The 27,203-nt window shown below is 39.7% G+C and overlaps 3 protein-coding genes across 9 annotated transcripts; 2 read left to right on the top strand and 1 right to left on the bottom strand.

Moving 5' to 3' along the window:
- Positions 1–8,184: 8,184 nt before the first annotated feature.
- LOC121720794 (apoptotic chromatin condensation inducer in the nucleus-like) lies at positions 8,185–13,721 on the top strand. 3 transcript variants are annotated; one of them, XM_042107232.1, is made up of 8 exons: positions 8,185–8,464; positions 9,866–10,200; positions 10,319–10,415; positions 10,592–11,007; positions 11,167–11,260; positions 12,353–12,445; positions 12,759–12,851; positions 13,086–13,721. In XM_042107232.1, the coding sequence occupies exons 2-8, from the start codon at positions 10,065–10,067 to the stop codon at positions 13,177–13,179; spliced, it is 1,023 nt and encodes a 340-aa protein (XP_041963166.1). In that variant the 5' UTR covers positions 8,185–8,464; positions 9,866–10,064; the 3' UTR covers positions 13,180–13,721. The 3 variants fall into 3 exon arrangements, with proteins under 3 accessions (XP_041963166.1, XP_041963164.1, XP_041963165.1); XM_042107230.1 differs by having other exon boundaries at positions 9,866–10,196; positions 13,086–13,720; XM_042107231.1 differs by having other exon boundaries at positions 9,848–10,196; positions 13,086–13,720.
- A 436-nt stretch (positions 13,722–14,157) lies between these two features.
- On the top strand, positions 14,158–19,444 carry LOC121721223 (trichohyalin-like). Of its 5 annotated transcripts, none has more exons than XM_042107969.1 (6): positions 14,158–14,698; positions 14,825–15,121; positions 15,305–15,519; positions 18,239–18,326; positions 18,507–18,603; positions 18,874–19,444. In XM_042107969.1, the coding sequence occupies exons 1-6, from the start codon at positions 14,311–14,313 to the stop codon at positions 19,013–19,015; spliced, it is 1,227 nt and encodes a 408-aa protein (XP_041963903.1). In that variant the 5' UTR covers positions 14,158–14,310; the 3' UTR covers positions 19,016–19,444. The 5 variants fall into 5 exon arrangements, with proteins under 5 accessions (XP_041963903.1, XP_041963901.1, XP_041963902.1 ...); XM_042107967.1 differs by having other exon boundaries at positions 14,159–14,698; positions 15,305–15,504; positions 18,224–18,413; XM_042107968.1 differs by having other exon boundaries at positions 14,159–14,698; positions 18,239–18,413.
- A 305-nt stretch (positions 19,445–19,749) lies between these two features.
- LOC121721222 (serine/threonine-protein kinase pim-3-like) lies at positions 19,750–23,401 on the bottom strand. The gene is made up of 9 exons (XM_042107966.1): positions 23,152–23,401; positions 22,305–22,958; positions 22,055–22,149; positions 21,820–21,870; positions 21,217–21,595; positions 20,921–21,097; positions 20,313–20,751; positions 20,001–20,162; positions 19,750–19,892 (listed from the first exon to the last, which is right to left on the bottom strand). The coding sequence occupies exons 1-7, from the start codon at positions 23,192–23,194 to the stop codon at positions 20,654–20,656; spliced, it is 1,497 nt and encodes a 498-aa protein (XP_041963900.1). The 5' UTR covers positions 23,195–23,401; the 3' UTR covers positions 19,750–19,892; positions 20,001–20,162; positions 20,313–20,653.
- Between the last annotated feature and the right edge of the window lie 3,802 nt (positions 23,402–27,203).

The following is a 27,203-nucleotide window of genomic DNA, read 5'->3' as shown; positions in this document are numbered from 1 at the left end:
AGCCCTGTGAAAAGTGAAAATGCTGCTGTGCCAGTTCCTTGCGTGACTTTCTGCCTCAGCCACAACGATGTAGACATTTTTACTCTAAACTGGCTACACATCTCAGAAGAGTTTCATAACAGCATTTTGAGTGAGGTGAGGTGACTCACTAAATATAGCCCAATAGCCATATCAATCAATACCTAGCTAATCATAGCAATGTTGACAAGCTGCATTAAGACTGAAATCACTCTAAGCCTTTATAGTGAGCCTTATTGATTTACATGTCCTCAGAGAGGCTGCTGACAGTTTAAATGGGTAACTGTCTGTTCCAACGAAGGTTCAGGTAGTAAATGTCTGTCACCCTCTTGTGGTGTATTGCTGATATTACAAGATAAAGTGTTGCAAGCAGTTAAAATATCACTTCGTAGTCTACTTCTGCAAATTTAACTTCAAATGGAAATACAGGATGAAGGCATGGTTTTGAATATTTTACAAAACACAGAGAGACATGTATCTATGACTCTGCCACTTGTAAAAGGTAAATGTAACTCTGTGATACATTATTTGTCCTTGGGCATCATCTATTGGGAGAATGTGCAACTTCTAGGAAGTAAATATTTCAGTGCAATGGTTCTGTATTTAATTGCAGCGGGACCTTCAAGAGATTTTATCAGAAAGTAAGATTGGTAACCCTGCGGACTGTTTAACCTATTGCTCGTTTTGTCCTATATCATTTCAGAGCCTTTTCATCTGCATAGGTTCATCCATTTCCCATACAACCCACCTCATTCATGTACTAGAAGTATATTTTACTCACCAGCTCATACAGGAACACCTGTACGGTTTATCAGGTACCATGCCCATACACAGTTAATGAAACAGCATGACAAATAATGGAGGGAGCAAACATTATCAGCAATCTGTGTGAGTTAAACTGTGTATTTGTTTCGGCCAATTAGTGGCCACAAGCCTTGCTGACCTGGCTCGGTCGCCCGGGTGAAGGCCGTAAAATCTGGGGAAACAACAGGGCGGTGACCCATGCCTTAGGAAGAGACCACACTGACCTTGTCTGCGTCCATCATGGTTGACAGGGAACAGCCACCACCATCCAGCGAGGCATGTCACAGCAAAGGCCTGAGCTAACATGTCCCTAAACTTCAAAGTTTGAGGATGTTGCCAAGGCCCTGGCCAGTTGATTGCGTAATCAATGTAGTTTGTGGGGGACACAGGCTCAGTTTAGTCCCTCACTCCCTCTATTGTGAATGAGTCATCATAAAACACAGAGTCAGATGTCATACATCCAGGTAGAACCTCTAGGTACCACAAGAGAACAGGTCGGCTTGGCTTGAGCAGACTGTGACCAACACTAGGCTACTAAGAAGGTCATTTTATGATCAGGCTGTGATAGGGTAAGAGCAGTAGGCTACCTCCTCAACTTTAGACATTCCAGACATGTCCTGTTCATGTTCAAATGTTTAAGATTGCGTGAGTGTCTCCCCTATAAGTCATTACTCTCTTTACTTTCATAGAGCTTTAGGGTATAGGAGTCATCAGTGCACCATTTGGAATGAGTGGGTTAATTATTCCTCTACTGGACGGTTAATTGTTTACCAGAAATAGCAAATGCAGTCCAGATAACTTTAGGCCAAAATCGGTGGCAGTCAGAGTAGCACACTAGGCCTATCACTTTTTCGTTAATGCATAGCGAGATTAAATGTAACTGAATCTCTACTTCAAAGTCACTACGTCAGATATCTCAACCACAATGACATCAATAGATGGTAAGGTGTTGAGTGTACCCAGATAGGTCAGTCACTTAGGCCTACCATATATCGTCACAGGTGACAAGCTAATCATCGCAAAGTGTTGTACTAATGCTGGGAACAGGCAGGGATGGGCAAAAATACATCAGAATGTATTTCTAAATAAAATACCTAATACCCTCATTTTTAATGTATCAAAATAAACTACAAAATACAGTAGGCCTAACCATATTACGTATGTATCAAAATAAAATACTGTATTTTTGTATTTAGAAAATACTCAAAATACTTTTTTCAAGGAAGTATGGAAGCACTGCAAAAAAAAACTTTTTTTATCCCAAACATTTAGCCTATTAAAACTATATAGTAAAAAACAATACAATTTGGCCCCTGTCGTATACCATATGCAAGTTCATGTAGTGTTATCAAAATTAAGAATAATTCAAGAATTTACATTTACATTTAGTCATCTAGCTGATGCTTATCCAAATGACTGACAGAGCTTTCAATTAACCACATTATAATCAATAGGCCAAAATCATAATTGTGTATCTGTGCCAAAATTCGTAATTCAAGTCCAGTGCAGAACTGAATAAGAAAATCATACGGCTATGTATCTTGAAGTTCCAGTATGTGAGAGACTTGACGTGCCTTAATATCTCCAACCTCAAGTATGCAGCTAATAAGGAAATAGAATTGTTATTTAATTAAACAAGGTGAACTTCTCCCCACTGTGGAATGCAGAAAAGGATGCTACAAGGAGGGGAATTCAAACACACTCAACACCTTACCATCTATTGATGTCATTGTGGTTGAGATATCTGACATTTTTCTGTTAAAGATTGGCATGGAGACAATGGGACATGGTTGCCTTTGTCGGTGTCCTTATGTGAACTTGCACAGGTCAACTTGCTCATCTTTACTTGCGTACCACTTCACACCAGTGCTTCAGACCAGGGCTGATGCTTCAGCAATAGCCGTCACTGAAAAGCTGTAAGTGTTGTTGAACACAGCTGTTCTCACATTAGCTGATTGCGATAAAAATAAACCATTGTTGCCTAATTACCAATTATTCATTACACCTGTGTGTAGTATCTACTTTTTTTGTGTTTTTCACATTTAGTATTTTGCAGTATTTTTAATTTTGATACAAAATACAGAGCCATTTCCTTCAACCCAATAAAATACAAATGACAAAATACTATTTTGCATTTGAAACACATATTACATGTTTCAGAAATACTACCCATCCCTGGGAACAGGCAGATTACATCTTTATAGTTGGCCATATGATGACATACTTAGGTTAATACTGTATTTCACCAGTTAGGGCACCAAAATGGCCAGTAGCTGCACTGTGTAGCCTATCTTGACATGTCTTTAAGTTTTAGGTTACAATATACAGGTAGTGGGCTCTCTGTTGATTTTAATGAGTAGGCCTAAGCCTAAAGTTACAGCATTATCACAATTGACCAGACTTTGACCTTTTGTCTTCTTTAAACAAAATTCTGGCTATGATTGTTCCTTGTATTGCATCATGAGCCATCACTGCATATTGCATTCTACTGTAGCCTTAAGCCTAGCTCAGTCATTATGTTGTACCACATCACCCTCCATTAGAAGTGCAATGAGCTGCATTGAGCATAATAAACTGCATTTAGAATTCCAAATCCATATTTCTAGATATTTTGGTAAAAGTAACTTAAAAGTAATACAATAGTAGTGTAATGCCTTACAATTCAGAGACAGTAATATTATAATGTAATGAATTACAGTACTTTGAAATGACAGTAATAAGTAATACATAATATATTACGATTTTGAAGTAACTTGCCCAACACTGATTAAACCACATGTTACTGCTTGACTAAATGAAAAATATAGGCTACTGAACATGCATGGAGATCGTCATAGTTGACAGAAATTACGATTTGTGCCAACATGTTGTAGAAACACAACCACAGCCTTTAGGCCTATTTGGTGCACATCTTCAACATTGGTTATAGTCAGCGATTCACATTAACTGTAGGCTATCACCACAAGTGTATACTAAACGTTTTTGCCCAAGTTTGTGTGCCGTCATCACATTTTGCAAAATTAGGCTACCTTCGTTCCTAACCTACCAGTTGATACTTTTTACGTGCATCGACTCGCGATTGATTGTGCATCTAATGTAACACTCGGTGGAGAGACTTCCACTTTCCAAGTTCCACTTTCACTGTCGTTGTGAGCTAAAAGGCTACTATATGGAAAATACTTTGAAGTTCCTTTTGAGTCCAAACATGAATAGGTTTTCTTTAACCTGTGCTACACTTTTCCACCAAGTTGTGCGAAAATTGTAGGTACCCGGAGTTTTTTTTTATGTTGACAGACAAACTGCACTACAGTAGCCTACATGGTGCAGTAAATGGAAGCTCTTCGTAGCGCGTGCAACTTACGTCTATAAAAACAATATATTTATGGAATAAAATTAGACACCTCTGATTGCTTTTTACGGTTAAACTGCGATGATGTGAACACCAGCCAGCGGAGGGCACTTATTTTTTTTTACGGGAGCAGTCTACGGGAGGAGATGTATCCTTTCTTTTTTTTTTTTTTTATTACACAAAGAAGACATAATATCAGAGCATATACATATAGTTCTGTCAGCTTTTCGGCTGTTGAGTCCAACAATAGTGTCCATGTAGAATTTGACTTAATTTTTGAAGGCTGCAAAACAAGGTTTCCCTCCCCCCATTTACGTTTATGAATATGAAATTTTCTCAATAGCAAGAGCAAATTTATCGTAAAGACAACATTTATATTAATGTCTGCATTTTCATTAAAAAAAATAACATTCTTTTTCTGAAGAGTAACATTGCACAACCACACACCACTACACATATTTTCTAATTCTATCCAAAAAAAACCTTGAGTAGATACATTCGTAAAATAAATGACAAACAGTTTCAAGCGCACAACCACAGAAAACACACATGTCAGATATATCATCTCTGTATCTTTTAAGCAAAGAGTTGGTGGGATAAAATAAGTGGATTATTTTAAAATAAATTTCTTTGATTTTGTTGTTTAGAACATATTTATTGTAATAAGACCAAACCCTATCCCATTGAATATTGTCAAAGATGCCACCCCAATAACTTTTACAACGAGGTGTGACAGGGTGAAGTATTATCTGTCTTAACCATTTATTGTTACATTTTCTATTTTTTATGTTAATACCATTCAGTAAAATATCTGTCTGTAGAGTTGATTGCTCATGAGTTCTAGAACCCAGCAATCTCAAAAAACCATCAGGCAGTGCAGCAAAGACTATACTGTATTCTCTGGGATGTATTGGGATAGCAAATTTGTTTAAAAATTCATTGTAAGTCAGATATTGGCCATTTACATTGATTAATTAAGAAATAAAAATAATGTTGTTGTTTACCCACTTTTCATTAAATATTGATTTATTTTTATATTTGACAAGTTTGTTGTTCCATATTAAGTGTTTATGTGGTGAGAAGTTATGCTTGTAGGTGAGAAGCCAACATAAAAGTGCCTGCCTATGAAAATTGGACAGTTTAATAGGAAGTTTGTTAATATCAAAATTACACTGGAGCAAAAATTCTATTCCACCAACTTTCTGGAAAATAAGATTTGGAATTAAATACCACAACTTGTTTTTGTTTTTAACGTAATCCTTAATCCAGCTCACTTTGAAAATGATATTTGAAGAGTGAAAGTCTAGAACATTTAGGCCTCCCTGATCATATGAGTTGCCCATGACCCGTTTATTTAGGTAGTGAGGTTTGTTCCTCCATATAAATTTTAATAAGGTAGAGTCTATCTCTTTAGACACAGAATAAGGTACATCCAACACTCTAGCGGGATAAACTAAGCGAGACAAGCCTAAATACATCATCTTTTAGAGGGAAAAGAGCACATTTCTTAAGATTTAGATGTAAGCCAGATATATTTGAAAACTCCTTAAGACACTCAATCACCTTCTTGACCTGCATTTCATCTTTGAGAAAGATAGCCGTGTCATCAGCTAGCTGACAACATTTTATTTCCCTTCCCAGTATGTTATTACCCTGGAAAGAGTCATTATATAAATGTAGAGTCAATATTTGCATGACTAAGATAAACAAAAATAGAGCCGCAGGGTCTCCTTGCTTTATACCTCTAGATATGTTGAATCTATGAGTAGTGCCCCCTGGAACTTTCACTGAACTATTACAATCATTATATAAAGTTTTTGCGGAGGGCACTTATATAGCCTAGGCTACCACGCATGGACTCGTAGGCTATATTTCCCCACAAACCAAGCGGCTGCTTGGACAAATCCACTTGAGGGGTGGGGCAGGGGGGCGCGATCCTAACACACATTGAACCTGTCATGAAGAGGCCAAAATGATTGACCTGTCACCCCCCAATCCAAATGGATGCAACTGCATTTATAGGCTAAGCCTAGGTCTACATGACGGGCCACAAATAGGCTAAATAACTTTAAAATTAAAAAAATCCCGGAGGTCACCGGCCCACATGTGGACCGGCCCACCGGTTGTACAGATTACCAGTAGTGGTGTGCGATACTGTAAAATTTGGTTTCGATCCGATACCAATTAAATATAGGGCCAGTATTGTCGATACCGATACCAATACTGATATTTGTAACTAAAAGCAGTTTATATACTTTTATGTAGGGGCCGAACAGTGTGTTATGATTTATGACATGAATAAAACATCAATATGCTAATGATTTTATGATTCCCGTTGTTAATAATTTACAAACATTTCAGCAACGAAACATTGCAAAGCGGGCATGCAAGATGTGAAATGGTTTGCTTGACTGTAGGCTAGCCCTTGGTGAAACAGGAACAATGCATTTTGAACAAATTGAGAGATATTGGAAGTGAACTGGAATTAAAGTATCGATCCCATCACACTGGTATCGATCCGATACCAATACCAATGTTGGTATCGATACTATCGATATTTGGATCGATATGCCCACCCCTAATTACCAGTCCGAGCCTGGGCACTGGCATACATAAAACAGCATCTGCACAAGCAAAATAAAAAGAAGTAGTTGAATGGGCTATATTACATGCATCATTCCTATTCCATCACTGTCAGCCTGTCACTGAGACTCACTAAACATTCACAGACGTAGACCATTTTGCATTTTGAACAAATTGAGAGGTAGGCTAATGCATAAACATAATGCTAAACTAAATGTACATTAATTTCCTGCTAGACTGAATTGCACTTTCCATGCACACTAAGCTAAACTAGCCTATACTAAATGCATGGAAAGTTACTAGCGGAGTTTACAGCTAGTCACGTAAGACTCAGTGTGTATGATCATTGTGGTCATAATGAAAACATTAATGAACGTTCTCTAAATTGCTAGAATTGCACCCAAATCCTAATAATACATTTAAAGTAATATAATACAGATGATATATCGAAGTTTTCAACTTAAATAACATTTTACAGTTACAAAATTAAAAGTGGGGAGTGCTTTATACAGTCAACCTACCCAATGCAAAGCATACCGCTTCTGATCCGCTATGGCAACAATACAAGGACAAAACGCAGCAGAGCTGCAGTATACCGTTTTTCCAAAAGGGGCTCCAAAACACCAATCTCAATAAAGCTGCTTAATTACGGCGAAAATCACATACAAACACTAAACTACATTTCTAACTCTGTTACACCCACCTTCCCTGAATTTCACCAAATTCGAGCAGCAACCAAATAGTAGCCTACTTCCAAAGTCAAAGAGTACACTACTTTCAAACACTAGACCAATTACAGGACAGCCAACCACAAAGGTATCCAATAAGGATGAAGTGGAAGAAGAGGTGCACAAACTCTCACACAACCAACCACTGGCAGTAGGGTGCCCTATACACCCCACAAGACCATAAACCCATAAACCATAAATTCCATAAATTCTCCACAAAGCTAATCAGAAAAGCTTGATAAATAATAATATGTCATTAACTTTTATATTAGCATATAGTTTGTAAATAAACATTTAACATTTAAATGATGTAAAAAATAACTGTTAATTAGTGCCAAAAAGACATTTAGTTAACTATTAACAAATACAATATTAGTCAATAGATTTGTTAAGACATGCAGATTTTGTGCAAACAACTAATATTTAATTAATGATGAAAAAACTATTAACTTGTGCCAAATAGATATTTTAGTAACAATTAACAAATATTAACAAAGGGTTAGGTAATTACTAGTTTGTTATTTATTATGGCACCTTATTATGGAGTGTTACTCATTATTGTTTATTATTGTTATTAATGTAGTCTTACCGACTTTTTAAAACTGTTCACTGTTAATTAAGTATTATCGTAGGCCTGTTATTAAAAGCGTCTTCCAGATTCCATATTACCATAACCTTAAGTGCTCCAGACCAACTCCTCTAGCTAACTAGCTTATCTTGTGTTGCTTGTATAGAGATGCTTTGGTGAGAAGTGTGAAATTTAGCATTGCTGAAAACATGCAGCGACTATGGTGGACGAGGAGCTACAGTGTTGTGTGGCGAGGGGCAAGTAAATAGTCTTGCATAGGGTTTAACAGATCGTAGAGGATGATTATAAACAAAATTAGGATATCTACCTTATACGTTCTGTATGATACACCATCGCTTCGTCATAGCCTACACCGAAATCATGAAGATGCTTTCTCGGGAGCAGCATGCAATGGTAAGTTTAAGCGTGTTCGTGTAGATTTATGACAAGCCAATATAACTATTTACATTTTGTTTAGCTGCATGATGTGCTATCACGTTTGTGTTAGACTGATTTAGGTACCTACTGTACACGATTCAAAAGAGTATCAAAAGAGTACACCATTTGATGGCTAGCGTTTTAGTTAGCTTGAAAAACAGCCTATAGATTACATTTTTGTACTTGAAGTAACATTGTATCAACACAAACAGTAGCCTACCGTTATTTATACCGTTTTATTAGGAATCTTAAGATTAATAAGGCGTGTGTGTCTGTTAGATGTAGGCTATTTGATTTGACAGTTGTGCTTTCGTGGTTCTGCAAATTTGTATGCATTGTATTCTTAATCCAACACAAGCTTATGAGGGACAAAGATGGCATGTGTTTTCTTAATTGCAAGTTGATTGTCAGAAAAAAGGTCTATGTTGCAATTTGTGAGTAGTAGTCTATTCAGTGATTGCAGCAGGCAACTTGATAATTGTCATGATGTGAGTTGATTTTGACACGACCGAGGGAAAGTAGGCAGACTGGAGGTTCTGATACAATTTATATACATTATGTGTGTGCTTGTGTGTGAAAGAGGTAGAGAAACAAGCAGTAGAAATACTAAATATATATTCGACAGTTATCTTTCAATCATTGAGTAGGCTAGTATTAGCTGCGTGGCTCTGTGGCAGAAGTGTGGTGGTATGATCTGACTTGACATGACTGTAGTGACCTGATCAGAGATGACAGGGGCCTCGAGTAAATCAGGCTTCAGGCTCAGAAACTGGGGCAGATGAACCCAAAATGGTGTTGTCATGGAATAGCCTACATGTTTTTGTGTTGGGTATTGCGATAATGTATGGCTGTTCCTTTATTTGTGCAAAATAATGGTGACATCTCTCTTACAGTGGCATCTAGTTTGCTATCTTGAATATTGCTATCTTGTTGCATTGTTTTGCGTAATATGTAAACCTAGGAGAAACAAGCCATTTCCAAATGTGTGTCATTTTCATTATAGCCATTGAGCCAGAGTAGTTGGTCGGTACCATCAACTGTATGATGATATTCAGAATACTGCATGGAAAACTTAACTTAAACTGAATTTTTGCTTGTCTTTTTTAATTCTTAAGGAAATTCCTGGTTTTACTCAAACAGTTATCTAGCCATATTTGTGGAATGCCCTCCAACTTTATTTTCATTTAGTGGGAGGACAAAATCTATTTTCTATTTTCAAATTTATACAACCAAATTGACAGTGACGTTATAATCCAGTTTACACATTCTTCCCTTTTTATAGCTTTAGCACAGTGGGAATTCTTGACTTGTCTTCATAAATCTGATTTAAGTCAGCTTGGTCTGTGTCATATACTGTAGATGCTGTTTTATCCACAGTCTCCCAAGTCTGACTTCCAGACAGAACACATTGAGGTAGCATCAGGCAGACCCAGCCCCTGATGACTGTTGGCATCAAACCAACCTGGACTGCTAGGCCTTTTCACAGTCACCTCTGTCATGGACAGAGTCATGGTGAAGACGGAGACTCACAACAGCAACCCACCACATAACAAGCACCATAGCGATTCTCTGTGGAATGTTCCGGAAGAAGGGTCTCGTGAGCATCAGTGCCCCACCCAACATGGAGATGGCATCTCCGGGACAGAGGATGCCAAGAACCACTTCATCCAGCAAGATGGGAGACTATGCTCACTGTCCAGCCTTAAAAGCAAGTTTATGCCCACTTTTAATTATTGACCAACTAATGTGACTGTTGTTGGTCTTTGTCTGCTCATGTAGTTAGAGTAAAGTAAAGTTGTAGTATTTCATGGGTAGCTGTTTTGGTTCCAGAAAGGCTGATGGACAGAGAGAGGCAGCGGCGTCACAGAGAGAGGGTCCGTGCTGACCCTGAGAAACAGCAGGCCTACCGGGAGAGGGAAAGACAAAGGTACAACACAGGGTAACTCTGTCTGCCGGTGACAGCAGTCTATATGTACATTAATTAATACATACTGTATCTCTATGCGATATTCAGAGCAATTATTAGACAACAGGTTAGGAGTGTCACATAATTCCACACACTTTGTCATTGAACGTGCATGTTTGTGTAATATGTCCTTTCAGGTACCAACGCAGGAAGAATATGGTCATTGCTCTTCCAGAGCAAATGACAGCAGAATCCCAGAGCCATGGCTTGAGTGACACAGAATATCAAACTGGGCCAACCGTTGAGGATCACTCTCATCCAAATAACTACGCCTTCCAAGACATGTCACAGAATTCAGACACGGAAACAGGCAACATGGCACAAACGGATAACATGGTGACAAAAAGGCCAACTCCTGAGGCTGATATTGTTGACACCAGACAGCAGATAAAAGAGATTAATCCAGTCAGCCGTCTGTTGCGTGTTACAGAAAAAGAGACTAAGGAACACATATTCTCTACCCAACACAGAGCTGGTGTGTTTGGGTCACAGGATGTCAACTATTATTTTGTACAACAAAATGGGGACCTGTGCTCACTTTCAAGGTTTAAAAGTATGTCCTTGTACTGTTTGTATAATTTTACAATATCATTATTTAAATGATCATCACATATTGTGTCATTGAGAAAAAATAATATGTTTGTTGGTATTTATTTTGTACTATTTTATTATTATTTAATTTATGTAATTATATCTTCAATGTATGTTTCAGAGAGATTGATGGACCGAGAGAGACAGCGGCGCTACAGAGAACGGATCCGCTCCAACCCTGTGAAGCAGTCTGATGATGAAAAGGAAAGACGAAGGTAGAAAGGAGTAGGACAGACTGCAGTAGAACATCACAAGTAACCCCTAAATAAAGTTAAAGTTGATTGATATTTAGTAGATACTTCTATCCAAAGTGACACAATCTCACAACGGTGGGTTCGGGAATCGAACCCGTGCTGGCGTTACTGCTGCTTCACCACGCCCCAATATGATGAGTGTGCACACATCAGAATGAACTAACAGACACACACATACAGTACATACTCATGCACACATATTTAGATACACATACATTATTAGTCATGTTTCAAAGCTTAGCCATTTCTACTGTGCATTCAGGGGCATGTAATAAATAAACCCATAAAAAACCTTGGTAACACTTGATGGGTGAGTTCATAACACATTCATAGCAGATGTCATAAACTGCATATAAAGCATTCATGACTGTTTCATGAGACATAACTCAACATTCGTACCAATCCTATTATGAATGTGGAAGACAGAACGACAACAACTTATCAAAATAAAAGTCCAACAATCGCAAAGACAGCATGGCCGTTTTTCAAGACAGCATTGCCGTTTTTCTCTCCAGCCTTTGTAAATATTTCATGAATATCTTATGAAGTCTACATAGAATGTCACTTTACTATACAAGTTGTGAACTATTCGTAATCACTGGGAGGTAAACTAGCCTACATTCAGCTGATCTGTATTTGTGTAACCTGGAACGGTTGGACATTCCCAGTAGCAAAAGATGAGAAATCATCCGCAAAGGTTACATCATAAAACAAATACATTTTTATGAAACAAAAATTATTTGCTTGACCATGTTCTGTCATTTTGGCACTGGAGTAGCCCATTGACTCAGATGTGACGTGATCAGGTAAGAGGTTTGGAACAAAAACGGCAATGCTGCTGTGCGATTGTTGGACTTTTATTTTGACAAGTTGTCATCGTTCTGTCTTTCACATTCATGAAAGGTTTGGTATGAATGTTGAGTCATGTCTCATGAAACAGTCATGAATGCTTTATGTGCAGTTTATGACAGCTGCTATGAATGTGTCATGAACTCACCCATTAAGTAAAGTGTTACCAAAACCTTAAACCCATTCCCTAACAACCATGTCCAGGTTCATGGACAGAGAGAGGCAGCGACGACGGAGGGAGAGGATGCGTGCTGAGCCTGACCAGCAGCAGTCCTGCGCAGAGAGGGACAGACAAAGGTACAGTGTCATGGAGGGAATGCATTGTGATAGCATGACGCAGCAATGGAACATCAAGTGTTAGCATGACACAGCTATGGAACATCAAGTGCATCTAGTGGCATCCTCATACTGAGATGGTTTCTGTGGTGCCAAAGTGTGCTGGACATTTGTATTTATTTGAAATGCTTAATGAGGAACAATCATTTCTGGTGAACAAGGCAATCATCTTGGAATCCTACTGGTTTCCCCATACCTGTATTTACAGAACAAAGTGCTTTGCTTGTGTTTTCACTCAGTTGAATACACAAAGTGCATTGTCGGCCTTGTACAGGTTGTTGGATAGAGAAAGGCAACGACGCTGCAGACAGAGGCTTCAAGCGGACCCTGTGAGGTGGCAAGCTTACCTGGAGAAGGAGCGGTGCAGGTACACCCTACCAGCGTACAACATCAACAAAACATAGTGATGCGCTGACATAAAGTGCACACAACATCAACACGGCCATATTGTTTCTGTCATTTACATAAACAGCAGCTCTTAATGTTTTAGTGTGTTCAGCACCTGGAAAATACCATCAACTTTAAAATGGTCGAACTTCAAAATTGTATGATTATTATTTTGTCATTAGGTTGAGGCTGATTTCAGTATTTGTCTTTACAGGTCCAGGGAGGCAGCCAGGAGAAGCCGGGCTAAGAAGTCTCTGGCCAAGGCCCTGACAGGCTGGATATCAGATTGGGGGCAGGGAAGGCAGTAAGGAAACCTAGTAGTAGACGTTCCCTTCAAAATGGTCACTCATGGTGGGGGTTTGTGGTGAAGGGAGAAATGAGACACCTCACCGGGCGGGGCAGGTCAACTGGCCCCTGACACCAGAGCAGAACTTCTTGGTGGGACAGTCATAGCACATAAGGACTTCATCACAGAGTTTCTTAGCAGTACCAAGACGTAAAAAGCCCTGCCCTACTCAGGAGTTTATGTCTTTTTTCATCTTTTTTATTCAGATTTCTTGTCATTGCTTTGGTATGGGCTGTAGTTTAGAAACATTCTTCAGAAGTGCTGAAGTATTATTTATTGCATAATTAGTTTTGTTATATATTAGGTGTCAATGGAATTTGACTGTGATGTGCTCATGTTGAATTTGGTCTTTAAATGTTTAACTTTCGAAAAAGAGTTTTTAGCACGAAGGTGATAACTGAAAGGTGATAACTAATATTACAAATAAATGTATCATTTGATGAGAAAGTTGTTTTTATGGATTTGCCTTTACAGTATAAGAAATTTAAAAAATCCAATAGGAAGACCCAATTGAAATGAAATCTCAGAATAAGGTTCCCTTAGAAGAAATAAACCAAGATAAAAAAAATAGATTGAGAAGAAAATAGATTGAGATTGAGAGATCTCATCTTATTCTGAGATCTTAAGTTGAAGTTGAATTGGACTTGAGCTGAGAAAAGAAGAGGACTATTCCATAGCTGAGAAATAGCCCTCCTTGTCTCAGCCCAAGTTTTAAGATTTAAGTTTATAATGGATATCAGGCTTCAACAACCAAATTCATCATACAGAGGATCCCAAACTGTGGCCTACGCCAAAACATGTGAACACATTGCTGGTAACTTTCTTGGGGTCTGAAAATATAAAGACAGTAACAGATCTTAAGTCATTACTGCTTACCACCACAGCCAGTGTGTGCCAATAGGTGGCGATAGCGTGTCATATGGCGTTAAAATCTTACATCGAAGAAGAAGAAACGTTTTCATGGCGGAACCGAACACGACGGCTGACTGTCATAATAATCAGCATAAATTCAGTGATTTAATGACTATGTAATAACCATAAGGTGCTATTTGGACGAAAAAGAAAATAGAAGTGTTATAAGTAAGATATCAAAATGAATTCAGATCACCAAATTTGTCTAATACGAAGTGAAGAGGAAGCCCATATTATTGAGATTGCGCTAAGAACAGCTGTTCTTAGCGTAGTAGAAGTGATAAATGACATAAACAGAAGCCGATTTCAGGACTATCAAAGGAAAGTTACAGAAAATGACAAAGAGAATGCACAACTCAAAGCGGAGGTCGATAAAGCAGAGAAAGAACTCGCGTTTCTACGCCAGCTTGTGGGGTTTCAGCAACAACAACAAAGTGATGAAGGAAATGTGAGGTGCAATTCAAGCACTGACACACATGTGCCAGAAAGTAGATGGAGCGTGGAGATTGAAAATGGAACTGTGAATGAAGCCTTGTCAACACCCCAAAGCTGTGTAGAACAGTCCAAAAGTAAGTGTCCACCCAGACCCAGTATTCTTGCTATGCACCCATGCACTTTGCATTGCTTAGTCTCGCTTTTGAATTACAATACATTTCACTCTTTTATCTATTGATCTATCAACTTTACACTTGCAGATATAAGTAGAAAGCCATTAAGTGCAGCTGAAAAGCAAAGGCGCTACCGAGCCCGTCGAGATACAAATCCCGAGAGAAGGGCAAAATACCTCGAATACGAGAGGAGGAAATGGAAAAGAGACAGGGAGCTGGGGAAGAAGAAACTCGTGCATGAGTGCAACGTGAGCGAGCAGATGGCAATAAGAAGGAGATGGAAATTAGCCAAAGCAAAGAGCAGGGCAGCAAAAGATGCGACTGCCATCCTCTCACCACCGCCAGTGAGCCCAGAATATCAACAGCTACATCAACACGAAGCAGGTCCATCCTCTTTCTTAATTATGTCTGTTACAAATTCACAGCTTGAGATGGCTCAGCATATATAACAGCTACACAAAAATGTTTTCTTACTGCCCAGTTATTAGTTTATATGTATTGTATTTATTTGCTTTCCTCAGACTAATCTCTTCCTGAATTGTCTCTGTTCTCTTACCTCTGTTATAGATCATAGTATTGACAACCAGTTTGAATGTCTGAGTGAGGAGACATCTGCAGTACTGCAAGACTCTGCTACAGGTTCTTCTGGACATCATGGACCTGTGTTCACGCTATCAGGGTTCTCAGAAAACCACACAGACATGATGAATTGCCCTGTGGTAAAAGAGGAGCCTCCTAATACAGACACGGTTTACATCAAGTTTGAGGTGAAGGAGGAGAACATGTGCACGGACCAAGAGGGCAGTTGTCCTTCGGAGTGCTAGTGGCATCCTCATACTGAGATGGTTTCTGTGGTGCCAAAGTGTGCTGGCCATTTGTATTTATTTGAAATGCTTACTGAGGAACAATCATTTCTGCTGAACAAGGCAATCATCTTGGAATCCTACTGGTTTGCCCATACCTGTAGTTACAGAACAAAGTGCTTTGCTTGTGTTTTCACTCGGTTGAATACACAAAGTGAATTGTCGGCCTTGTACAGATTGTTGGATAGAGAAAGGCAACGACGCTGCAGACAGAGGCTTCAAGCGGACCCTGTGAGGTGGCAAGCTTACCTGGAGAAGGAGCGGTGCAGGTACACCCTACAAGCGTACAACATCAACAAAACATAGTGATGCGTTGACATAAAGTGCACACAACATCAACGCGGCCATATTGTTTCTGTCATTTACATAAACAGCAGCTCTTAATGTTTTAGTGTGTTCAGCACCTGGAAAATACCATCAACTTTAAAATGATCGAACTTCAAAATGGTATGATTATTATTTTGTCATTAGGTTAAGGCTGATTTCAGAATTTGTCTTTACAGGTCCAGGGAGGCAGCCAGGAGAAGCCGGGCTAAGAAGTCTCTGGCCAAGGCCCTGACAGGCTGGATATCAGATTGGGGGCAAGGAAGGCAGTGAGGACACCTAGTAGTAGACGTTCCCTTCAAAATGGTCACTCATGGTGGGGGTTTGTGGTGAAGGGAGAAATGAGACACCTCACCAGGCGGGGCAGGTCAACTGGCCCCTGACACCAGAGCAGAACTTCTTGGTGGGACAGTCATAGCACATAAGGACTTCACCACAGAGTTTCTTAGCAGTACCAAGACGAAAAAAGCCCTGCCCTACTCAGGAGTTTATGTCTTTTTTTCATCTTTTTTATTCAGATTTCTTGTCATTGCTTTGGAATGGGCTGTAGTTTAGAAACATTTTTCAGAAGTGCTGAAGTATTATTTATTGCATAATTAGTATTGTTATATATGTAGGTGTCAATGGAATTGACTGTGATGTGCTCATGTTGAATTTACTCTTTAAATGTTTAACTGCCGAAGAAGAGTTTTTATCACGAAAAAGGTGATAACTAATATTGCAAATAAATGTATCATTTGATGAAAGTTGGTTTTATGGTTTTGCCTTTACAGTATAAGAAATTAAAAAATCCAATAGGAAGACTCAATTGAAATTAAATCTCAGAATAAGGTTCGCTTAGAAGAAATAAGCAGAGGTAAAAAAAAAAAAAAAAAGATTGAGAAGAAAAACAGATTTCATCTTATGTTGAGATCTTAAGTTGAAGTTGAATTGGACTTTAGCTGAGACAAGAAGAGGACTATTCCATAGCTGAGAAATCAGCCCTCCTTGTCTCAGCCCAAGTTTTAAGATTTAAGTTTATAATGGATATCAGGCTTCAACAACCAAATTAATCATACAGAGTATCCCAAACTTTAGCCTACGCCAAAACATGTGAACACATCGCTGGTAACTTTCTTGGGGTCTGAAAATATAGACAGTAACACTGCTTTCCACCACAGTCAGTGTGTGCCAATAGGTGGCGATAACGTGCCGCATGGCGTTAAAATCTCTCACATCGAGGAAGAAGAAACGTTTTCATGGAGAAACGCGACGGCTGACTCATAATAATCAGCATGACTTTAGTGCTTTAATGACTATGTAATAACCCTAAGGTGCTATTTGGACGAAATAAAAATAGAATTATTATAGGGAAGATATCAAAATGAATTCAGATCATCAAATTTGTCTAATACGAAGTGAAGAGGAAGCCCGTGTTATTGAGATTGCGCTAAGAACAGCTGTTCTTAGCGTAGTAGAAGTGATAAATGACATAAACAGAAGCCGATTTCAGTACTATCAAAGGAAAGTTACAGAAAAGGAAAAAGAGAATGCACAACTCAAAGCGGAGGTCGATAAAGCAGAGAAAGAACTCGCGTTTCTACGCCAGCTTGTGGGGTTTCAGCAACAACAACAAAGTGATGAAGGAAATGTGAGGTGCAATTCAAGCACTGACACACATGTGCCAGAAAGTAGATGGAGCGTGGAGATTGAAAATGGAACCGTGAATGAAGCCTTGTCAACACCCCAAAGCTGTGTAGAACAGTCCAAAAGTAAGTGTTCACCCAGACCCAGTAATCTTGCCATGCACCTTGCATTGCCTAGTCTCGTTGTTGAGTTAGAATACATTTCACTCTTTTATCTATTTATCTATCAACTTTACACTTGCAGATATAAGTAGAAAGCCATTAAGTACAGCTGAAAAGCAAAGGTGCTATCGATCCTCTTGTCTTTGCAATTATGTCTGTTACAAATTCACAGTTTGAGATAGCACAGCATATAACAGCTACACAAAAATGTTTTCTCACTGCCCAGTTATTAGTTTATATGTTTTTTATTTATTTACTTTCCTCAGACTAATCTCTTCCTGAATTGTCTCTGTTCTCTTACCTCTGTTATAGATCATAGTATTGACAACCAGCTTGAATGTCTGAGTGAGGAGACATCTGCAGTACCGCAAGACTCTGCTACAGGTTCTTCTGGACATCATGGACCTGTGTTCACGCTATCAGGGTTCTCAGAAAACCACACAGACATGATGAATTGCCCTGTGGTAAAAGAGGAGCCTCCTAATACAGACACGGTTTACATCAAGTTTGAGGTGAAGGAGGAGAACGTGTGCACGGACCAAGAGGGCAGTTCTACCTCGTGTGTTCTGGAGAGAGAGCCCCAAGAAAAATCCCGCATCACCCACTTCAGAGACGGTGCGTTTGGAACCAGAAGTAGACTTACTTACCGCAATGCTCGACTGACAGAAGACAGAAGATTGCCCTCAGTCTCAAGGGTTAAAAGTATGTCTTTTTTTTAAACAGGTTCAAGGGGAGTGATTATATGTGGCATGTTTGACCTGTTTGTTTGTCGGCTTGTCTGTGTCCTTAACTTAGAGAGGATTGATGACCGTGAGAGACAGCGGCGTTACAGGGAGAGGATTCGTTCTGACCCGGAGAAGCTCCAAGCCTACTTGGAGAAAGACAGACGCAGGTACAGAGCAGGCTGTTGTTGTGACTCTGAATCATGATTCTGTGCTAGTCTTAGTGTTGGGAACGTGGGAGAATAGAGGTAATACAAATGTTGCTTTTATGGTTTGTTTAAATATCAAAGTATTTTTAAAAGGGCTCCTGTCACCAATGCCTTACTGTGCTTTAGTCAACTTAACCAAGGCCTGAAAATGAGAAGCTGAATAGTTCAAACTTGGAAGTTGTTATCCACCATTGACTGCATAATTATGATGTATTCTTTTTTTATCTCCAGATACCAGAAGAAGAGGAAGCTGATCCGTGAGCTTCCCGAACAGATCCAGAAGCAGAAGAGAGCCATGTGGAGAGAGGCCGCCCGGAGATGCAGAGCCAGGAAAAAAAACACCCCCCATGTGCAGTGGACAGAGCCTCTCTGACCGGTGTGGACTCCGCAGTCAGACAGGGCGTGACACATGACAAAAAACAAAGACTCTCTTGATTATTAGGTGCATTGAGCCGTGACTACACGGCACACTCTACACAGTATTGAATACGCAGTAAAGAACATTTCCTCAATTGAAAGTCCCCAGATCTTGTTGATAACATGTTGATCGCTTGATTGTGGTGCCACTTTTTTGGTTGTTCTGAAGAAAAAAGACAGTTTGTGCTACTCTGGGGCTAATTGTTTCAGTGAATTTTTGACAGGTCTCAAGCAGTTGTTTCCTAGGCACACAGTGAACTGTATGAATACTGCAGTCTACTCACTCATGAGTTTTGTGAAGGCAGGGTGCAGTCAAGAAATTTGTGACAGTTGAAAGCCCACTAATCTTGTTTGTTGTAAATATATGTTGGTACTGTAACATAAATCTGGTTACGTTTTTAATGGTTCTGATAATACATCTAGAGAATATAGGGCTGTCAGTAAGACAGTTTGTTTAAATGATTATGCACTGAACAGTTAAAGAGTTTTACCACTGTAGGGTGGGTGGATTCAAAGTGTCTATATAGCCATTTTCTTTCCTTTCATTATGCCATGTTGCATGGATGTAACACCTTTTTTTTAAGATGCCAAACAGTTGTTTCTGATGGATTAAGGTTGCCTTTTTAAATACAAATCCACACTATGTACATAATGAATGACCTGCCTAATTGACAAACTGTAAAGAAAACACATTCAATTGTATGCTCATTTGTTTTTTTATTGACATTTCATAATTTCATGAAAATTATTTCATTGCTAAAATGAGATAGCTGGTACAGTGGAGATGGAGGCAGGAAACAGCAGACTCAGATGAATGTCTTTCTGGAGCAGTCCTTGTTCAAAACAATAATTAACAATACATAACAGCATTTAATGCATTTCTTACCTCACAGCCTTAAATATTTTGCAAAGCTGTTCAGTTAATAACAGTAATTTCTTACTTTTTACTGAAATGAAAAGTGCTTCCCACAACAGGCCCAGTCCGTGGTACTTGTACACATACTGGCTGGGTGTGCAGCCAACAGCCAGCCAGGCTGGGAGAGTGACATTCAACCAGCCCGGCTGAACCTGGTCATCCATAGGGGGTGTTCTCCGGAGCAGGCCTTTGAGAAGAAGACGACTACAATTTGTAATTCTCATGTAAGCTCAATGTGCGTAGTATCATTGTTGTGTCTGAACTTTTTATGCCAATTTGTAAATACACTTAAACACAAGTGTTCTTTTGGAAAACCTAAATTGCCAGCTGAACCCACCAGATATGGGATGGTAGATGCTGCCTGCTCCATCTACAGGGGGACTTCTTCATGGTGGATTATAAACCCAGCAGGGTTAGGAGAGCTCAGTGAGACACCTCACAATCTCAATCAACCAACCCTTCTGAGACTAGATGCCCCTGTGCACTTGTGGACCTAATAGACCCCAATGTCAGTTCCTGATGTTTCCTGATGGAAAAGATATTAGATAACACATTCATATACACACAGCTGGTGAAAATAAAATAACAAAGCTTTTCATCTGTGATGTGTGTAACACTGATATTCACTGTCGATCAGTCTTACAGTTTCCTCCTCTCTCTCCTTGCTGTAACCTAACCCTACTCTGTGGAGAACCACTTGTGCTGGAGGATTTCCTCCAGGACTGGCCGTTTGGTTGGGTCTTTCCTCAAACACCAGTGAATGAGATTGCGGCATTCTGCACAGTTACAGGATTGGACAGGAGAGTAAAACAAAGTCTTGTTAACTCAGTGTGTCAGTACTATTCACCTGGGCTTCTCTTTGCATCTCCTCTTTGGGGAAGGTTGTCTAAGGATAAAAAATAACCATAAACTCCAGACAGCTTAAAAGCTCTTGCATTGGCTCACCACAGGATAGTCCCCTGCTGAACTGCAGGTGTCCAGAGACAACCTCGCCCTCGCCCGCAAATGGCAGCTTGCCACAGAGGAGGTTATAGAGCAGCACACCCAGGGACCAAACGGTGGCAGGGCGGCCCTGGTAGCTTTTCTGTAACCACCACTCTGGTGGGATAAATGCATTTGTGCCTGCCATAGAAAATGATGAAGCCAGAGAGACAGCCTTAGAGACAAACATGTCGAAAAGTCAATCTGATAGGCACAAATTTTCCACTTTCACAAGTGAATGAAAGTAATGTTCACCATACCAGCAAATGTGTCATAGGGGCTCTCTTTCAAGAGGTCTCCACAGCCAAAGTCAATAAGTTTGATAGTCACATCGTCAGTGTTCACCAAGAGGTTCTCTGGCTTAATGTCACGATGTAGAACGCCACGGTCTCGGCAGTGTTTTGCAGCAAGGACCACCTGACGCATGATGTGCTTCGCTTGGTTCTCACTGAGGCGGCTTGGGAGTCTCCGGCAGTAGTTCAATAAATCCATGCAGGGCACGGGGCGCTCCAGGACAAAAATGAAGACGATGGGGCCCTCAAACCACTCCAGGAGCTTGACGATGTTGGGACACTCGGGGGGCTCCGACACTATTCTCATGAGGGCCACCTCCAGAGGGAGGCTCACGCCGTCGGCGGGCTTAGAGGGAGGAGCCGAGGGAAACAAGAAGAATTAGAACAAAACCACTAAGTTGGAACTGGAATTAGATTCACAGCTGTTGGGATGTGAATTCTGGATGTGACCTGAGATCACTGATGACATGCCTGAGGTATTTCATATGTTAGGAGTATACCATTTCAGATGCATATGAATGATGACAAGTTTAACTGAATGTAACTGTTTCCATTAAAGAAAGTACCTACCATGGTAATATATTTAAGTGCACGGGCCCTGGCGACCACCTTAATGGCAACCTGCATAAAGTAAGGTAAATATTTAATTGACTTTTGACTGAGAAAGGAAAACTGATATAAGAGCAAGAATATGTTAAATAGTAAGACCAAGAAGTGAATAATATCTTTATTTGATATTTAACATATGCACATATCTACAAAACAGTAGTAAAAATATATAAGAACAAGACGTGAAGAGACTCACTGGTAATCCATCAGACTTTCTGGTTCCTGCATAAACACATCCATACCCTCCTTTACCAAGCATTTCTCCAACTGTGTAGCGTGATTCAAAGGTCGCTGCAAATAAATGAACATACACAGAGCTGTAAGTCAATTTGTTATATCAAGTTATAAGGGGATGTTCTCTCGGCAGCCATTTCTACCATCTACAATGATTACAGGAAGTGATGAATAAAAGGGCTATCAATGCATGTTTTTTTATAGTATGAAACCTTGAGGGAGGGTTGGGTCAGAGGGCTCTCTTGGCGTCTTTTCCGTGGAAGGCTCAGAACGTCTCTTTTTCATAATTGATGGGTTTGCCGTGCTGGTGTTCTGGTTAGATGTCCCCTTGTCCGAGGAACCCATCTTCCTCTTTTGTGCGGCTTGAGGTTTCTTGTTGGCCTCTGCCTTGTCCGAACCGTTGACCTGGCATATTTGCAGTGATGCTGTCCTTGATGTGGATTTCTGGTCAGTGGAAGATGGCCCCGCCCAGGAACCACCAACATCTCCTGCTCTTGGACACTTGGGCACTTTGCTGTGACCACTCAGCTTGGAAGGACGCTCGGAGCTACCCACACCTGAGGCCATGTTGCCCACGTTTGTGGTACCCGAGGACGTCTGAGTAATTTTCTTCCCCATGTCGCTGTAGACCCTCTTTCTCCTGCTTTTGCCAGTGGGGGCTGCAGCTGCCGCAGGTGAAGCTGGGCCCTGGGTTGGCTGCTGTCTGCGGTCACTCTCCGGCCTGTTGTGCCCATGCTGGGTGGACGGAGTGGTGGAGGGTGCAGTAGTGGGCTCCCTGGAGAAGCCTGAGCTGAAAGGAAGGACATCCCTCCTGCTGCAGGTGCTGGTGCTAGCAACCCGGCGGCTTCTTCCCACCTGGCTCTTACCTGAAAAGAACATTATGGCTGAGAACTGCACTTTTTGGTGATTTTCTTTGTTTGTTTTGGTTACTTTCCACATTTTACATTAAAAATTGGGCTTCTTGCAAGGCTAACTAATTGTGTTTACCTATTTACTCTTACCATCTTTCTGGTCAGAAATAAATATATACTGTATACCTACACAACAGTTTGAACTTACCTTGTGATGAAGGTATTGGCTCCGACAATGGCCTTTTCGGCATAATTAATTAATCATAGAGATGATTATAATTTCTGGTATAATTCAGTATAATTTCTGGTTGACATGAACACAGCCGTATGCGCTGCAAAGCTGCGTGATATGAAGTCTATCTGTAAAGTATGAGCCTGAGCGTCGATATGTTACGTCATAATGGTGAAGTAGAAGGAACTTCCTTGGTAACAACAATGCCAGTTCGCTTAATTTAGAATGTTCAGACTCTGAAGTTCTATCCTGAGCTGTCGCCTAAATAAAACTCTCTTCTATTTAAGATATGCTATAATATGCAGTGAAATGCTTAGTTTTCTGGACTCCTGTGACTGGATATAGGCTATATAAACTAATATTTATAACAAAGGAAATGAGTTGAAGATATAAAAGATACGTATGCCTATACTGTAATATGTACAAGGCGTCAAGGAACATAAATATAAAGTAGGGCCGCAAAGCTCGTGCAACTTACGCTCGTGGTGTGGTGTATGTGAAGAATTAACCAGTTTGCTGATCCGATGGATGCTGTTTAGACTGTCGTAGGCCTACAGCATCGGCGGGTCAGACACACTGCAGAATGTTTCGTGCGCTGTCAGTGGTGCTGAATGTTGCGCTATTTCCATCACAGGTCTCGCTTTCGTCTAGCCTACATTACACTGTAAATAGCCGCTTAAAATGAAAATATATGTCTGAGTAGACTTAAGAAATTAGACGAAATACAAATGTAGGCCTATTTCGGTGGAGTTTGTCCACATATCCACACTGGAATAGTCTTCTTTTGTTTTAGGTGTGTGTATGCTAATCAATTTAATAGATTTGGCTTTAGGCTGTATGAATTAGGCTACTAATAGTAAAAGACTGGGGGTTCCTCAAATATGTCCCTCAAAGTCTCATCGCATTGAAAAAGATCCCAGTTCTTTTTAATTATCTTTCGTATGCCATCAGCCTCTGTGCTATATTAAATAATAATAATAAAATAATATATTATATTTCAAGACACCCAAGGTCGCTTAAAAATAAAGATGCCGGACGGAGCGGCGTAGGCCTAGTCACCGTGACACCAAGACATACAAGACAGACAATAAAACAAATAAACAAATAAAAAGGAACAAAATGATGTTAAATTATTCCAATTTCCAACCGGCTGAAAATGTCCAAGGGCAATGATGACCCGCGTGAAACTGCGCACAGCTGTCTTCACAACCGATGCAACGCCAACAAAGTTCTTAAAGTTCTTCATATTGTCTGGAGAAATACTCTCTCTTCATGACAACAGGCTTTCTTTGAAGTAGAGACTGGCGTTCAAAGGGTGGCTCTATCAAGTGTTGTGTCTAACGTGTGATAAACTCTCCCTGAAGCGACCATGCATTTCTACTTTTAATATTAAAATCCTGATCATTATTACAAATTCTCCGTAATAGTGTAGATGAGTGAAAGCTTTTAGCATAAGGTAATGTGTTTTTATGTGACTCCTAAATATTGTGGTATGCAAATAACCATCTTCATCTTTGCAGATTTCAAGACCAAGAAAAGGTATTTTATGCACATCATATTCAAGAGATAACTTGAATTTGTACTTGAACATTTGTCTTATTGAAAACAAAGTCATCCTCCCATTTGCCCATAAATAGACCTGCATATGATGGACTAAAGCAGGCTCCCATGGCACAACCTTTGACTTCTTTAAAAATGTTATCCTGAAATAGAAAAATATTGTTCCGGTCTGATAAATTTGTGTTCTTCAATTTTACACAAGACATCAGTAGTGTCCTGTATATAAGCCGGTAGGGTTAGAAGTAATGAGTTATTAATAAAGTACATATTTAGAGATTGGTTCCATGAGTGTTCCGTTGTCCAAAATCACTGGCAATGCTTAAACACACAGACACATTGACTGCATGACAACACTTTTTTACTTGGTCTTTACTTGGTCTTTTCTGTGAAATTGATCCCAGGTAAAAGGGTAATATAATTACAATAAGAAAATGGAGTACAAAGACAGTCATTCATTATACAAAGTAGACTATCCAGCCAACATCAACAACATTGCTTAAAGAGCATGAAAGGGAGAGGGTGTATTTGAGTCTGTTTTACCTTGAATATTAAGTCCTGTTGACTGTGACCGTAAATAGTATGCTAGATGGGTTGTACACTTGTCATTGTTGTTTTACCGCATGAGAGAAATACAATTTCAATCTTCTAGTACATATAGCATAATTGACAATAAAGTTGACCTTGACTTTGACTTGCATCATTTGCACACACTACACTGAACAGAAAACCGTGCTTTATCAAGAATAGTCTTGGTTTGTGACAGCTGAATGTTCCTTTCATCTTGTTTGTTGTAATGACTAATAGTTGCCTGAGGGGGGTGATACTGTAACATTAATCTTATTGGCTTTAAAGCCAGTGTAGTTCTTTTACATTAAAGTAATGGCTTCAAACTCATTTTCATATATGGATTTATAATAGACAGAATTAAGTTCCTGTCAATGCTGATGTGTGTCCAGAGTGTCTGGTATTGCACTATGTACCCAGTATGTTAAAAAATATTTAAAAAAAAAAGGGAATTCCTACATTGTGATACTTCATTGGTTCTAACAAATTAGTTCCTTGGGGTAATAGAGGTCTTTAGAGGTTAGAGGTTATCCACTGATCCGCTAACATTGAGGCAGTCACTCTTGTAGGTTAAATAGATTCACAACACCCAATGATTTTTGACTGGCCTCCAGCTGGTACAGTACTTTCATTGCCATTTTATTTACTTTCATAATGCCAAATTTCTTTACATTTTTAGTCTAAAAAGTGTAAAAGCATTAAAAAGTGTAATGGTAGCCAATTATGTTTGCAGGAAGTTATTACATTGGTGGGAAGGTTAAAAAAAGGTTATTACATTAACTTCCCACCAATGTTATAAATCACTGATTTAGTGAAATTATGATTTAGAAAAATGTTTTATCAGCTGTAAGGGTATAGTTGTCAACAATTGTCACCATCTAAACCATATGACCATAAAGCTTTGTACCCCCCTCTTCACTTTCTACCTTTACTTATTATTCATCACCTTTATAGGAGCCAAGCAAAGCCAGACAGACAGGTCCCTGACTCTTTATGCAAAGTTGCTTTGGCACCTATTATGTTTTCACCCTCTCTTACTGGGGACCAAAGACCTTTAGAGGGGGCCAAGCAGTATGATGCATAGGCATTCCATAGGCATCAGTTATACTGATAAACCATATAATTTCACTAAATCAGTGATTTATTGGTGGGAAGTTAATGTAATACATTTTTCACAACATTCTCACCAACACAATAACTTCCTGCAATTTAGTGGTTTATTACATTGGTGGGGAATGATTACGTTGGTGGATGTGCAGATTTTTATTACGTTGCTGGTTTATTATGTTGGTGGGAAGTTATTACATTGGTGGTTGCTACACAGGTATGACTGTATACCCTGGAGAGCTAAAAAGTTCTTGCATTGCCTCACCCCTGGAGAGTCCCCTCTTGAGTCACAAGTGTCCAGAGAATATATCAGCATCGCTCGCAAATAGCAGGTTGCCACAGAGAAAGTTACAGAGTAGCACAGCCAGGGACCAAATGGTGGCCGGGCACCCCTGGTAGGGTGGGGCAAATGCCTCTGTGCCTGCGAAAGAGATTGATGGGGTCAAAGCCAAAGTCGATACGTTTGACAATCTCATTGTCAGGTGTGAGGGATCGAGCAGGCTGGCTAAAGAGGATGCAGATTTTTAAGTTTCAAAAATGAAACATTTATTTTTTTTTGTCTTTCTTTTTTCAAAAGCAGATATGATAAAGCATATCAAAATAATAATTCAAGTAAAAATAACATAATTGAATAGGCCTATGAGGTCAGATGAACAGAACATAACTCAAAGCATATGAGAGAACTGAACACAAAAGACTGACCTAACCAAATGGGACGACAGGGGAACATATGCCGGCCGGCTAGACTAACAAGACACAGAAGGGATGACTATGACTAACTGACATTTAGACAACAA

Source organism: Alosa sapidissima, chromosome 10 (assembly GCF_018492685.1).
Source record: "Alosa sapidissima isolate fAloSap1 chromosome 10, fAloSap1.pri, whole genome shotgun sequence".
In the NCBI taxonomy this organism is placed as follows: Eukaryota; Metazoa; Chordata; class Actinopteri; order Clupeiformes; family Clupeidae; genus Alosa; species Alosa sapidissima.
This window is presented reverse-complemented; position numbering and strand designations above follow the sequence as displayed.